This window comes from Myotis yumanensis, unplaced genomic scaffold (genome assembly GCF_028538775.1).
Source record: "Myotis yumanensis isolate MYYU_CA2020_CCGP unplaced genomic scaffold, mMyoYum1.0.hap1 SCAF_10, whole genome shotgun sequence".
NCBI lineage: Eukaryota > Metazoa > Chordata > Mammalia > Chiroptera > Vespertilionidae > Myotis > Myotis yumanensis.
This window is the reverse complement of record NW_027223761.1, coordinates 38200840-38216639: the sequence shown is the minus strand read 5'-3', so window position 1 is coordinate 38216639 and position 15800 is coordinate 38200840. Positions and strand designations below refer to the sequence as shown.

The following is a 15800-nucleotide window of genomic DNA, read 5'->3' as shown; positions in this document are numbered from 1 at the left end:
GGGGTACGGGGCCTGTACCCGGGACTGCCGGAGAAAGGACAGCCTCTTAGCACTCCGTCCCGGGAAGGTTTGAAAGCGCAGTGCCGTAGTGACGCCAGGAAAGATGGAACGGTTGCCATGGCGACGTGGCGCACACATCAGAAATAAATAAGCAGTCCAGGCTGCAGTAGCCGCGCCCCCGCGGGACTCCACGCGGGGGAGGGTGCCCCTTGGGCCCGGGTCCCCGCAGCCCACGCGTCGGCGCCATTGGCGGAGCCGGAGGGGGTCCGCCCCCCAGGGGGGGAATGGTACCGTCCTCCGCCCGCGCCTGGCCCGCAGCAAGCGAGCTCGGAGCCCCGCGCAGCCTCGCCCTCGGCCCGCGGAGCCCGGAGGCGGCGATGGAGGGAGTCAACAGCCACCGGACACTGTCCTACAGCCGCTGGAGCTACGACAGGTAGGGCGGGCGCCTGGAGGATGGACTTCGCCGGGCCCCTCCGGGTGGCCCTGCGTGGGCGCCCTCGACGCTCGCCTCCTGCGGGAGAAGCCGGGTTCCGGGGCATGAGAGCCGGCGAGAGCGCCCAGACCCCACGGTGGACTCGGACCCTCGAGCATCCGCAACGTCGGTACCAAGAGCCTCGGATGTCCCAGAGCCGAGCCGAGCGAGGGCGTCCTCACTCCGGCGGGGCAGAGCTGTCCGAGTGGGGCACGGGGCATAGAGACCAGCGAGCTGCCACCCGTCCCCCCCCCCCCACCCGTGGCGTCGGTGGGCGCTGGAGCCGCGTAGAAGAGCGCGGAGGGGCGGGCGGGGCGAGGGGTGGGGCGCCGCTGGGCTCCAGGCCCGCCTCCCGGGTCTGCGCCCCGAGGGACCCTCGGTGGGGACCTGGCAGGCACCGGGCGGAGTGCGGCCCGCCCGCCCCGCGGGGACCGAGAGCTGCTGCGCGCGTGGGCGGCTTGGAGGAAGGACTCATCCTTCCGGGTGAAATGGGAAAAATGAGGACGTTGGAGTGAGTTGGTCATAAAGCGGGGTAGATTTACTCCAAGGTTTTTGTCCTTTCTACTATTTTCTGGTGTGTTAGACGCTACCCCCTTTAAAAATTAAACCAGGATCATAGTTGATAGATTTTTTGTTGTGTTGTTTTTAAAGTTCGTAATTCCATGTCGCTCTCCAGAATTCTGGAGTTAAGTTTTTTGATCCATGGCCCTAAAAGGTGAGAACTGGAGGAGAAACTTCATTAACTCACTGCCCTCACCGCCCTGAAGACCTGCTCCCTGCTGCTGCCTTTCCCTTCACTCTGCCAAAACCTTCTCGCATCTCTCTGGCAGCCCTTGTTTTCCTCCGATGTTCTGATATTCCGAAAGCAGGACAATTCCCCTTAACCACCACCCCCCCCCCCCCGCATTACTCTCCCCTTGATCCCATCCCATCTCCCTTCTCCATCTCCCCTCCCTCTCTTTATTGGAGATCTGTCCTCAGCCTGGAAACCTACTCAAGTTTGCCCTGCCGCTCCTCAGGACGGGTGCAAGGACGCCCGCCCAGCCCACATGGCTCAGTAGTTGAGCGGCAACCTATGAAACGAGGTGGTGGCTCATTCCCTGTCAGGGCACATGCCCAGATTGATCCTGTTACCTGGTCAACCCTTCATTGCACAATCCTAGCAATCAGCTTGCCGTCCCTCACAATCCCAGGGAGCTTGCCCTTTTGAAAAGCAGTGCTCTCTGGACAGGAACTCTGAAATGATGGGAATAGTAAACTTAAAATAACGAAACCTTCAAGCTTGTGTTCCGATCCCAAATCACATTCATTCACTTACTCAACAATGTGTTAAGTGCAAACTATGTGCGGCGCCTTGGAGATAAAGAGCTAAAAAGACATAAATTCTTCCCCCAGGTGAGCTCAGAGTCTAGGTCAGTGATGGCGAACCTATGACATGCATGTCAGAGGTGACGTGCAAACTCATTTTTTTGGGTTGATTTTTCTTTGTTAAATGGCATTTAAATATCTAAAATAAATATCAAAAATATAAATCTTTGTTTTACTATGGTTGCAAATATCAAAAAATTTCTATATGTGACACGGCACCAGAGTTAAGTTAGGGTTTTTCAAAATGCTAACACGCCAAGCTCAAAAGGTTCGCCATCACTGGTCTAGGTTCTAGGAGACATAATTGGTAGCATATGCCAAAATACATATATGGGAGGAGACTTTTAAATTGAGGTAATTCTACATAATTACTAAACTTTTTCCTGCAAAAAGAAACAAATAAAGCAGCTGTTAATAGTTAACCGTCACTTTCCAACCCTGTTCTCTGGCTTCGCTCCCATCACATCTTGGACCTGGAAACGGCTCTCCTTCCTTCCTTCACTGAAGTGGGCCTCTCTGCCTCCTGATTCTCAGGGAAGTAGGGGCCTGATTTGTTTGCATTTCCTAGAAGTTTGTATAAATTCAGTCATTCAGTATGTACTCTCTTTGTAGTCTGGCTTCTTTCGCGCAGCAGAGCAATTTGATTTTCTTCCATGTGGTGGCGTGAATTGGTAGTTCATTTCTTTTTATTGCTGAGTCATCTTCCATTATATGGAGATACCTTTGTTTGTTTATAGGTTCACCTGTTGGTAGACACTTGGGTAGTTTCCATTTTTTGGCTATCCTATATAATAAAGAGGAAATATGCAAATTGACCATCATGCCCTTGCACAAGATGGCTGCCCCTGTGTGGTCACAAGATGGCCACTCCCATGTGGTCACAAGATGGCCACCACAAGATGGTCAGCAGGGGAGGGTAGTTGGGGGTGACCAGGCCTGCAGGGGAGGGCAGTTAGGGGGGACCAGGCCTGCAGGGGAGGGCAGTTGGGGGGACCAGGCCAGCAGAGGAGGGAGTTGGGGGCAATCGGGCCAGCAGGGGAGCAGTTAGACGTTGGTCAGGCTGGCAGGGGAGTGGTTAGGGGGTGATCAGGCTGGCAGGCAGGTGAGCAGTTGGGAGCCAGCAGTCCTGGATTGTGAGAGGGGATCAGGCCTAAACCAGCAGTCAGACATCCCCAAGCAGTCCCAGATTGGAGAGGGTGCAGGCTGGGCTGAGGGACACCCACCACCCAGTGCATGAATTTCATGCATCAGGCCTCTAGTTACAAATAAAGCTTTGTGACTTCATGCGAAAGTCTTTGTATGGACATATGTTTTTATTTTTTCTTGAGTAAATACCTAGGAGTAGACTAACGAGGTCATGTAGTAGGTGTACATTTAACTTTTTAAGAAACTGTAACTTTCCAAAGTGATCATACCATTTGACATTCCTGAAAGCACTGTATAGAATTCCAATTCCTCCACATCCTTGTGATAACTAGTCTTTTTCATTTCCGCCATTCTAATAGGCATGTAGTGGAATATCATTGTGATTTTAATTTGCCTTTCCCTAATGACTAATGATACTGAGCATCTTTTCATGTGCTTATTTACCATCCATATGGGAAGTATCTGGTAAAACCTTTTTCATATTTTAATTGGGTTATTTTTTTTCCTTATTCTTGTAGTTTGGAGAGTTCTTTGTATATTCTGGATACATGTCCTTTGTCAGATTTATGACTTGCAGGTATTTTCTCCAAATCTGTGTCTTTCTTTTCATTCTCTTATGTTTTTGGAAGAGCAGAAATTTTTACTTTTAATACAGTCCAATTTATCAATTTATTCTTTTATGAATTGTGCTCCTGGAGTCATATTTAAGAAATCATTGCCTACCTCAAGCTGACAGATGTTTCTCCTAGGAAGGAATCATCTAATTTTAGATTTAATATTTTAGGTCTGTGCTCTATTTTTAGTTAAGTTTTGTGTATGGTATGAGGTTCATTTAAAAAAGAAAGAGCCCTAACTGATTTGGCTCAGCAGATAGAGAGTGGCCTGCGAACTCAAGGGTCCCAGGTTCAATTCCAGTCAAGGGCACGTACCTTGGTTGCGGGCACATCCCCAGTGGGGAGTGTGCACGAGGCAGCTGATCGATGTTTCTCTCTCATCGATGTTTCTAACTCTCTATCCCTCTCCCTTCCTCTCTGTAAAAAATCAATAAAATACATTTTTAAAAATAAAAAGGAGAGAGAAGATATCCTATTGTTCCAGCACCATTTGTTGAGAGGACTTTCCCATTTTTTCACCTTTATTGAAAATCAGCTGTCCTTTTATTTCTGTGCTATGCATTCTGCCTCACTGATCTGTTTGCCTTTCATGACACCAATACCACTCTGTCTTGATTGCTATAGTTTTGTAATAAGTCTTGAAATCAGATTGTTCAGGACTTTCAACTTTCTTTTTTCTTTTTTTTCAAACCAGAATGCCTATTTATTACTCCACAGTTGTGAAGATCCCTTTGTAGTTATGCCCAGGGCCCATCCCCAACCTCGAATCAAGCTACTTGGCAAGTAAAATCAAAAGGTTGCTTGGTGCCCTGCCCAGTGTGTCTTGGTGGTAGAGCATCGGCCCAAACACCAAAGAGTCACAGGTTCAATTCCTGGTCATATGCCTGGGTTGCAGGTTCTCAGTCCCAGCTTGGGGCCTGTTCAGGAGGCAACCAATCAATGTATTTCTCTCACAATAATGTTTCTCTCTCTCCCCTCCCCCTCACCTTTCCACCCTCTCTAAAAATCAATGGGAAAAATATCCTCTGGTGAGGATTAAAAAAAACAGAAGTTGCTTGGTGAGTGTGAAGTCAGAACAAGAGAGGAGTGATTTGGAGAGACTCTTTTACCCAAGTCCTGGAGAAACCAGGATGTTCTTCTTTCTCAAAATTGTTTTGGCTATTTTAGGTCATTTTCAACTTCACATTAATTTTAAATGAAATTTTCCAATTCTACAGAAAAAGAACAAATCCAACCTGCTGGGATTTTGATTATAGATCAATTTGGGGAGAGTTGACTCTTAATAATATTGAATCTATGAACATGGTATATCTCTGTTTATTTAGATCACCTTAGATTTTTCTCAGGCATATTTGATAGTTTCAGTGTATAAGTTTTTCACCTCTTGTAAGACTTATCCCTAACTATTGCATATTTTTCAATAATATTGTAAATGGTATTTTAATTTTTTTATTGTTCAATTGTTCATGACTAGTGTATAACAATACAGTGGAGGTTTTTGTGGTAAAATATGTATAACATAAAATTAGCCATTTCACTAAGTGTACAACTCAGTGGCATCAATTACCTTCACAACGTTGTGTTAGCATCTCCACTATTAAAACCTTTTTCATCACTCACACAGGAACTCTGAACAGTGGCTCTAGCTTCCGCTTTCTAGTGTTTCAGAAAGTGGTTCCTTGTTCCCTTACAGTATTCTGATCACCTGCACAGCACACTGTTGACCTTAGGAAAACTACTGAGCTGCTGCGAGCCTCTATTTCCTCATCTTTAAGTTGGATGTAATACGCGTATGTATCTCGTAGGGCTGTTGTGAGGATTAAACGTGCTAATGTGTGTAAGGCTGAATAGATGCAGAGTGCCTGGGACAGTGACAGGCACATAGTAAGTGCCATGTAATTGGTAGCTATTGTTATTTCTTCCTGGCCCATACCAGGGCTCCTCCACTAACATCAGAACTTTTCTGTTGGATTGACTGAAAGTTAGGCCATTCCTAGATACAAAGATAAGCGTGGTGACTCAGGTAGGCTCTGCCTTTGTAATCAGGAGTTCTGTGAGGTGAGTGGGCAGGAAAGCAGGGGAGGCTGAGATGGGTCAGGACCATGTCTAGGGAGGCAGTCCAGGGATTGGAGAGGCATGACTAATAAAGACCTGGTAGGAACCAATTGAGAGGGACACAGTTACAGGGATGAGAAGCAGGGCCAGATGGGGACTCCAGGGCTGGGGACTTTAGCCAATGCCTGAGGCATGGGTGACAAGATTCAACTTCTCCAAGAGGGACTGGGCCTTTAGCCCCAGTGGAGAAGTCACAGGTAGATCAGGAACTGAAATGGAGCCCTCTCTTAGGACTTGGACCCACCAGCCAACTCCAGTCCTGACTGCTGGGCTCAGAATCAGCAGAGAAGGTGGCAGGGACTGGGCAGCAGCAGGGCCGACCAGGGGGGCGGGGGCGAAGGGGAGGCAGCCGGGCTGACCACTGTGACATGTAGGTTCATTAGCAGCTTGTCCTGAAATAAGGAGGTGATGCTGTTACTGTCCGTTACTGTGTTTATGAAGCAGGACAATGTATTAGAAAGAGCTCTGTGAAGGGAGTCAGGGGTCCAGGATTTGATTCTAACAGCTCTTTAATTCCCATCCTGACCTGGGCAAGTCACCGGCTCTCTGGGCCTGTTTCCCCTGCAGTTGAAGGGGCTGGACTGGTTGACGAAGCACTCCTGTAGTTCTGGGGTTCAGTACGTATGTGACCTATGACCTCAGAGTGTGTTCTATGATTGGAAAGGCCAGGGAAGGTCACCTCAGAGTGTGTTCTATGATTGGAAAGGCCAGGGAAGGTCGGGATTGGAGGCCTTGGCCATGGTAGTGCCAACTTAGGGGTTGTTGGCAGGGGCAGCTGAGGTAGCCACCAGGGGCAGGTGATTGGAGGTCCTGCTTTGTTCCGAGCTCTCTGCAGCTCTTGGTGAATTTTTAGCAGTATGGGGCCTAGCCTGGGTGGGAAAATGGGAATGGTGGTGCCATGGTCATTGGAGGAATAGCTCTGGAGGAGGCGGTGGGTGGGGGTTGGTCTGTCTCCCATGCAGCGGGTGTGATTGGGGCTCAGGGTGATGAGGGAAAGGGAGAGAAGTCAGTCATGGAGGCGAGGCAAGGACTTCTCAAGCCCTTTGGTTCTTGCCCACATTGAGGTTTGAAGTCATCAGGCTCTGCGGTTTCCCAAGTAGGGTCACTGGAGGTATTCAAGCAGAATACCTGGGGCGGGGACATCATACCTGTGACCAAAGGTAAAAGGAAGGGCCAGCTACAGCCATAGTGTGGAGAATAATTGATAAGCAGGGCTCATGGGCACCCGGAGACACCTAATTCCTTTTCTCTGGAAAAGTCTGTGGCTGGGTGACAGGTAATGCCAGCGGAGCCTGGGTCCCATCCAGGATCCTGGCCCAGCATGCGCTTGGGAGGGGAGCACTCCTTTCTGTCCATCCCGAGCACCCCGAGCAGCGGGCTGTCCTGAAGCTGAGCAGGTAGATCTGGTTCAGGTGTGTGTTCCCAGTCAGGCCCCCTCTGAGGCCTTGGGCAGAGGATCTGGTCTTGTTTCTCCTTTTTAATTTTTTTTCAGTTTGCAATATTTATTGTATTTTTTATTGCATTTCTTAATATCTATGGTTCTCTTTAATCAAGAGTAGAAACTAATCTACTTAGGCTTTGCCATTCAAAGCTGGGAACATTCTTAGAAGCACATTATCTTAAAGTAACAGACTGGAATGATAAGCAAGTAAGTTTGAAAATATAGCCATCATCAGTAACATACGTTTTCCCAAATCATAACTCTAACATCCTATCTAATAATAGACAAACATGGTAATTGACCGTACCTTCGCTATGCCTCCCATTGGCTAATCAGCGCAATATGCAAATTAACCGCCAACAAAGATGGCGGCTAATTTGCATACTGCAGGCAGGGCCAGCAGTGCACGACGCTGCCTGCGGGCCCCAGCCCTGGACCCCTGACCTGGCAAGGTGGGGCCGGCAGCGCGCGACGCTGCCCGGGGGATCTGGACCTTGGATCCGTGACCTGGCGAGAGCAAAGCGGCGGAGAAGGGAGAGAGCCCAGTGGCAGGAAGGGAGGGAGCCGAGGGCTAAGCGGCGAAGGGAGGGAGCGAGGCAGCAGAGAAGGGAGCGAAGCCTGCCTCAGTGGGCTTCGCTCCTTTCTCTGCTCCGCTGCGGTCTCAGGAAGCCCTATTCTTGCAGGAATAGGCCCGAGGAACCCCTATTCTTGCAGGAATCTTCCTGCAACGGGCCTCTAGTTCTATATAATAAAGAGCTAATACGCTAATTAGATCAAACAGCAGAACAACCATCTGGAAGACCTTCCGGATGAAGCCGGGGCCACTTGCATGAATTTCGTGCATTGGGCCTCTAGTCTATATATATAAAAGGCTAAGCAACCATTTGACTGGCCAGTAGGTATGACATGCACTGACCATCAGGGGGCAGATGCTTAACACAAGAGCTGCTGAGCTGAGGTGACTGGGCAGTGGCGGTTCTCGGGTAACACACCTCGGAACCAGAGAGGAGGGAGTCCAATTCTGGGGTGCACTACCCGAGAACAGCCCTCTAGCAATCTGGGACCCCTTTGGGGGATGTCAGAGCACCAGTTTTAGCCTGATCCCCCCAGGCCAGGCCTAGGGACCCCGCTCACTCCACAGATGCCCTTGGAGCTGCACACTGCCCCAGGTGCTGCCAGCTGGCTGGGGAGGGACCTTGGGAGGTTGGCTCCAGGATGTGTCCAGCCCGTCTCACCCAGTCCAGCCCTGCTGGCCACCTTCTAATTAATTTCCTTTCAATGTGCATGAATCCATGCACCAGGGCACTAGTACATATATATTATTCTCTGGATCCCACAAGTTCATTTTACCAGCACTGGAAGAGTATGCTTTCAACCATGAGGCTCATAGAAAAGACTATTTTAGACATGGAGTGTGCTTTTCAAAAGAATAAAAGCCTCTCTCCTCCCTCTAATACCGTGCATGACACAACAGTAGCTGTATATGCAGAGAAAGTGAGTTTCAATGACAACCATTACCAAAAAACATGCATAAATTTCTGTATTCTGAATGAAGAACAACCTAGATGTGTAGTATATGCGTGTTGGGGAGGGGCGGGGTCTGTTGGTGAGTGGCAGGCCAGGTTGTGGGGAAGTCAGCAGCTTAAGGCTTTAGGGAACCGCCTGGCCTTGCTGTTGCCAGGAGGCAGCTTCCCACAGGTGTGTGATGCTAGAGAACCGCACCAGCCGACTGGAACCTAGTGTAAGAATGAGGGGCACAGAGTTGAGTCAGGGGGACGAGGGCCCAGCATCTGGGAACCTTGGGAGCCAGGGAGGGTCTACACGAGGGTAACTGGAACCCAGGATTATCATCTCACAGGTCACTTTCCTCAGCAAAGACTTAATCCCAACCTGGCTCTGCCTCCAGGCCCTCCCTCTCGGCACTGCAGACCAACTAAACACCACACCAGGAATGCCACGGGCACCAAGAGGGCATTGCCTTGCACCGACTCTCCTTCCAAAGTCCAGTGTGCCCTGGGTGGGGCATTCTGGGCGGTGCTCCCTCTCCATCCCAAGTATCAAGAGCAAAGGCAGTGATGGGTTGGGCTCCTCTGGGATAAGGCTTCATTGGTGTGTATCCCTGGGTGTGCAACTCTGTGTGCCAGTGAGCGTATATCTGGGTATGTGCATGTTATGCCAGGGCATGTGTGCACAATTGAATGTACATTGATGAGTTTGAGCACCTTTGCTGGAGGGGCGTGTGCGCCACCCAGTGGCTATGTGGGTGTGTGCAAGTGGTGTGCATTTGAGTGGAGGCAGATGTGCTGGAGGGAACCGACTCTATGTGGAGACTAGCCAGCTCCCACCCTCCCTCCCTCTTTTGCCCCCGAGACAGGTGGGAGAGGATGGGGAAAGGGGGGAGAAGGGGCACGTTGCCCAGGACTAGGCATGATTGGGAAAGCGGCACTGGAGGGGTCCTTGGAAGGAGGGGCTGGAAGGTACCTGTGTGGCGTTGGCGATGCGTTTCCATGCTGATCCTTCTCAAGGACTTGGGAGCTGGGACCCTACGCCCCCCACGAGGGGCTCTGGGGCAGTCCGGGCCGCATCAATGTTGGATGAGCCCGCGCTGCCTCCGTGCGCCCAGATAGCATCTTCCCCTGTCTCACTTTTAGTGTAACCGGAGAGGCCAGGGACCAGCCTGAGCCTGGGACTGGTGATCTTCTCGCAAAGACGCCACCTACGGGGACGGAGCTGGGGTGGGCAGGCTGGCGCGGGCGGGCTCCGGTGGTGTGTCCCAGGACCCGGTGGGCGCGGGCTGGGCCCCGCCTGGCGGGGCGGGGGTCGGTTCCAGCCTGGCCTCTCCTCGGCCCCTGGGTCCCGGTGCTGGGTTACACCTCCTCCCCCCTCCGGCCACCTCGTCCTCCCCGGGGTGTCATCTGTCCCGTGGCGTGTCCTTGGGGCAGTTCAGTCCCATCCCCCACCCGCCTTTGAGGGTTTCCTGTTTGGGAAGGGGCTGGAGGAACATCAGCTGGACGGTGAGAGATCCCAGTGGGGAAGGACGGGGAGTTGCTGCGGCTGCGCAGAGCCTCCCTCTGCAGGTGAGTGTGTGGGGGAAATGGAGAGAGGGCAGGACTGCGATCTGGGGGTCCCCTGGCCAAGCTTCTCACCACCGCCCCTGTGGCACCACCTCCAACCTTGCTCTAGGGGGCAGCGGTGAGCTCCTAGTCCCTGAGCCTCTGGTACTTGTTGGCAGTTTTGGGATGAAGTTATGACTGGGCTGTGGCCTCGGGGGTGGAGCGTGGATGGCCACTGCGGTGGGTAGTGAGTTTGGATCAAATAGGCAAACTGGGGCCAGGTGGGCTGGCAGCCTGTTTTGTGAGCAGCTGCATGGAACACATGCTCGCCTGTTTGTTTACATGTGGTCTCTGGCTGCTGTGACACCACAGCTTCAGAGTTGAGCACAGCCTGCGAGCCTCAGTATTTACTGTCTGGCCCTTTAAGGAAATGTTTGCTCACCCCTCTCAGATATCCCCCAGTGCATGTTCCCCTTTACCCTACACTTGTCTGTTCTCTTCCTCTCCCCCCTACTCCTGGGCACATTCCCTCGCTCCTCCCCCTGCACCCGCACACACCTGGCTCGCCCCAGGCTGCGTGCTCTTCAGGCCTGGGCACTGCACGTTGAGTTAGCTGTACAGGTGAGTGAGCGGATGGTGAGCACAGCTTCTCTGGGCCCCGCATCTATCCAGCACCTGAGGCTGAGCTGGCCAGTTCTGGGTGTGGGCTTCCTGTCAGCTCTCCCGGTGGGCCAGGCCAGGATCAGCAGACAGAGCTGAGGTCCCAGTGAAGCAGTGGGGAGACGCTGCTGAGGGAGCAGAGAATTACAGGGTACCAGTGTGCCCTGGAGGGTCCCGGGAGCTCCAAGGGCACAGCCCCTCCCCTGCCTGCGGCCCAAGAGCTTCCAGATCCTGGGGCTTCTCGTGCCTCTTTCTCCCAAGTTCCAGCTGCTGTGAAAGCCGGACACTTTCCAGTTTCCATTCGCACAGCTGAGTTCTGGGATCTGTCTCAGGGTAGAGGGGTATCCCAGTGCCCAAAGACAGAGCTGCATTCCTGCTGCACCGTCACTAGGTGGCGCCCTCGAGGCGTCGGCTCTCTGCGTAGGGTGCTGAGTGTTCCAGCACTGCCCGTGTTTCGCTGTCCACTTCCAACCTGAAAGGTTGTGGACACATACACTCTGAATCCCTCCAGGCCCCGTCTCCTTGCTGAGGCAGCTTAGCAACACCTCCAGACTGCATTTCAGGACGTTTTTACTCGGGACTAACTGCACTTGTACTGATCAGCCATGACCAGCCTGCTCATCCTCCTCCTCCCCAGGGCTCCTTGAGAGCAGGGACTGTCTCATTCTCCTCCGGGCCACAGGGCCTGGCACAGCGGAGAGGGCAGAAGGTGTGTGTGGTGAATGATATGCCAGCACTGCACCAGTGTGGTGGGAGGGAGCTGGGGCAGGGGCGGGGCAGCCTTTCCTGTCCAGCCTGGTTGTGGGTGGGGCCAGCATTTTAGGGCTCCCCAGACAGGGTGAGAGGCACCAAGGAGTCACAGGCTAGGGCCGGAAAATGCCGCTTGTTTCCGGGGAGTCCCCAGGCATACCTGGTCTGGTCTGGCACGGAGAGCAAGCACACGCTGCTCATCGGGGTGGAGACGGGCCGGGTGGGCTCTACGCCTGCGGTGGCCTCGCCCCTTCACCTGGCCCCAGCTCAGGCCGATCCAGGAGTCTCCTGGTCTAACGGGGGATAACTGTGTGGCTGTCCAAGGGTCCCTGCCAGAGGCTTCAAGGGCTGCATGTGTATCGGGGAATACAGCCACCACCCTCCCCCTCCATGAACCCAGAAACTGCTTTTGACAGCTCGGGACAATGTCCACAAGGGCCCTCCACCAGCCAAGTCTGGGCGTGAGTGAGGTCTGAGGTCGGGATTCTGCCAGGAGGCAGGGGCGATGGGTGGGCTATGGGTGGGTGTCCCTCCCACTGCAGTGCCTGGGGAGAAGGGTGGGGGCTTCTGTTGACTGTCCCACTGAGGGAGGCAGGCCAGGCCAGCCGGTGCCCTCGGGAAGAGGCGACTGGAGGAAGCCCCTCCCTGAGGGCTGACACCGACATGCAGGTGCCATTTCCCTGCCTAGAGCAGGCTCCAGGGAAGACTGGCATCACTCACCGGGTAATTACTGGTTTGGGTTCGATTTCCATTCAAAACAGTAATCCCAGCCTGAGCTGGTGTCAGATCTGAAGGTTGATTATTAGTAACACTTATCAACAGCCTCTCAGCTTCAGGCAATTACAGCTGATCTGCCATCCCTGCTCCCAGTGGCGCAAAGCTGCCAGCCTCTCCCCTGCCGCCCCTCCGCCCTCCGTTCCCTCCCCTGCCCTCCCCTCCACAGCCAGCCTGAGGGAGGGCAGGAGGCGGGAGCCCCTCTCTGAGTTACTGTCATCCCCGTAGTTTGGGGGGGGGGGCATGTGCATACTAGGCACCTGTGCTCCCCAACAGCAACCTTCAAGTTGCACAGTCTTGTAAAACCTGAATTGGATTCTGTCAGAACTGGCAGGAACTCCTTTCTCCTGGCTCCCTGTCACATGACGCCTTTTCAGCTGCCTCAGGCTCCCTCCTGCCCCTGACTCAGCCTGTCTTCCCCTCCAGGCCTGAGACTAGGGTAATGAGGCAGGTACACAATTTAAGGAACCGCCAAAAAGCTCAGTCACCCAGGAAAGTAACATTTTCATACAATAATTTTTAATAAGAAAAATGGATGTAAAAACATCCCTAGTGAGTGAACAAAACCCAAAATTTAGTAAAGACGGTGCAGGACGTGGCCTCCCTCGCTTCACCCGCATTCCAGCCCTGGAGGACCCTGTCTGTGTTTTAAAAATTGATATTTTATTGAAGATAATTTTACATTCATTTTGATTTAAATATCATTTATCTTGGTCACTAAGTTTTTTGGCACTTTCTTAAATTTTATACCCCAGGTGAATGCCTCATTCAACTCACTCTAGTCTTGGCCCTGCTCCCCACTTCCTGCTTGGCCCTGCACCCCTGTTCCCTTCAGTTCTCACTGTCTACTGCCTCAGGTTGGGGCTCAGCTTCTGTCTGAGCTGGGGCCCCACCATAGGCTGTCCTCCCTGAATGCCCGTTCTCCACCCCACCCCCCTGGACCTGCTTCATCCTCAGACACCTCCGAGAGGGCCTGCAGGTTGCCATGGTAACTACTCTGGTAATTGAGGACAGAACACGCTGGGCTTGCTGCGCTCCTATAATCATGCCGGGCCAGGGCAGGATAAGTACAGGCAGGCCCGATAGAGTCCCTGATGCACGAATCTCAGAGGAAGCTGAGACATTGCTGGACGTGGATGGGGATGGAGGAAGTGACATGTACCTGACTCCCTCCCGGGGAGAGGACAGCATGTGGCTAATGGAAGACTGTGATGATCTGTGTGACAGGGAGGCGAATCGCTGACGTAGACATGGATGCTGGCTAAGCAGCCTCTGCAGAGGGTGGGTCGGACTCGCTGAAGGGCTTTTGCTTTGCGGAGCAGGGCCTGACAGCTGAGGCACACGGGTCATTGGAGAATGCCCCCCCCTCCCTTGTGTTCTACCCCCTCCCTTAGCTATGCTAAGGGTTAAATATTTCAGAAAGATCCATATTGAAGGGGGTGCCCGGGATGCCAAATCCTACCTGGAACTTGCGGCTTTGTCATGTCAAGGCCCGGGCCTAGGTTGCTGGGCCCAGAAGCCATCACAGTGGGAGGCCGGGCTTCTCAGGTGAGATGTGTTGGGAGCGCTCTGCCCCCACCGTCTCCCTCTGAGGCCTCCCTAGCACCTGAGAGCCCACACTCCAGTCGCCCAGCCTGGCAGCAGGGCACCCAGTGCCTGCTCGGCCACTGATGAGGGGGTCCCTCCCCTGAGCCTCAGTGTCCTCTTCTGGGAAATATCAACAGTAGCGCCCTCCCTCGAAGGCCGTGCTCACCATGACAGCAGCCAACGTTTACAGGTGCCCTAACACGGCCAAGCGCCGGCCAGCTGGCCAGTCATGTCTGCAGGGCTCTGGAGCACAGAACTAGAACCAAAGGGCAGTGTGCTTGGGCTTGATTTGAGGTGAAGAAATTGCCCACCGCAGAGGCGGAGGGACCGCCCAGGAGAGAGAGCCCTGATGCTGCCAGTGTGCGCACAGAGGCTGCCGAGTCACCTGCCCATCAGCTCCGCTTCACAGGGCCTCCTGCCAGGGAGGGGTGACCCTTGAGGGATGCACTTGATTTGGTGCTGAGGTCCCCTGGTTCTCTTTGTCCATCCTTCCCCCAGGGTGTCATGTAGCTGAGCCCCACCCAGCCTCAAGGTGAGGATGGGCCTCCTCGGAGGCAGCCGGCGTCACCTGCAGTCGGTAGGGCTTTTTCCTGGTTCGCATCCCCTGACTTGATGTGTGGACCAGTGTGCAAACCTGAGGTCTCGGGCAGGAAGGGGACCATGGAGTACACTGTGCTTGGGAAGGTGGTGGTCTGAGTATTGGCTTTGAGATGCCCTTTGACCCTGACTGGAAAGTCCCATGCAGCCCGCAGCAGGACAGAAGACACCTGAGAGTTTATGAGAGACAGAGGCGTGAGGTCTCCAGTCCCAGGCAGGCACACGCACACGGCTCCCCACCCAGAAGCTGCCCCACTCGGAAGACTGTGTCACAGTAGAGAGGACTGAGGCTGGGAGGCCTGTCTGACCCTTCCTCCCTCTGACGTTCCCACCTGTGTCATGAAGGGTGGGGGTGAGATGCCCTCTCAGCTCAGTCTCAGCCGACAGCCTGCGGTTCTCTGTCTTCTGGAGGCCATGGGCGTTACCGGAACGGGCTCGGCTGTGCACCCTCCTCCCCAGCCGCTCACAGTCTCCCCACAAGTCTTTCCGGTCTGCTTGGCAAGACCAAAGGGCCAAGGCCTCCAGGGTGTAGTCAGAGTGGGGTCAGCAATGTCTGGGTTTGCATCTAGGCATCACTTTCCCCTCAGAAATTTGAAATCGAATCCCAGAGTCCTGATTATTCTTCTAAGCACCCACTGAAGAGTGTGGCCAAGGGTGGACAAGAAGGGGAAGAAGTGGACTGGATGTAGGGGAGAGACAGGTGGAGGGGACGTGACCCAGACGTAGAGTGAGCGCCTGGTGGCAGGTGAGGCTGGAGGGCGGGCAGGACTTGGGCAGAGCACGCAGCTTAGCTTCTGCCCTGAGGCGGCGGGAGCGTCTGGAGGGTTTAGGCAGGGTCTGGTCAGAGACATAATCAGATTGGCATTTAGAACGCAGCTCGCTCTGGTGCCAGCGGAGGACGGATTTAGAGGAGCACGTTGGAGGCAGACACCATCCTGATGCCCAAGATCTAGACAGCAGACAGGGCAGCCCTAGCATGGATGTGGGACTAGCGAGGTGGTGGTGCAGTTGAGAGGTGCTTAGTAGGTGACGTCAGAAGGATTTATTTGATGGCTGTCTGCGCTGGCAGAGAAGGTGGACAAGAAAAGCGGGAAGCTATGGTGGTGCCTGGGGGGCTGGTTGTCACTCACAGAGACAGAATGTACAAGATCAGTGCTCAGACTCTCGGAGGCCCAAGCTGCGCACTTCAGTGTGAAGTGCTGTGGACATCCAGGTCCATGTGT

At 53.5% G+C, this 15800-nt stretch overlaps 1 protein-coding gene across 1 annotated transcript in view; it reads left to right on the top strand.

Moving 5' to 3' along the window:
• The first annotated feature begins 284 nt into the window (after positions 1-284).
• Positions 285-15800, top strand: part of TUB (TUB bipartite transcription factor) — a 75767-nt gene continuing 60251 nt past the window's right edge. The window contains exon 1 of the mRNA XM_070425370.1: positions 285-433. Within this exon, the coding sequence (XP_070281471.1) occupies positions 285-433 (149 nt within the window). The remainder of the gene's footprint in view (positions 434-15800) is intronic.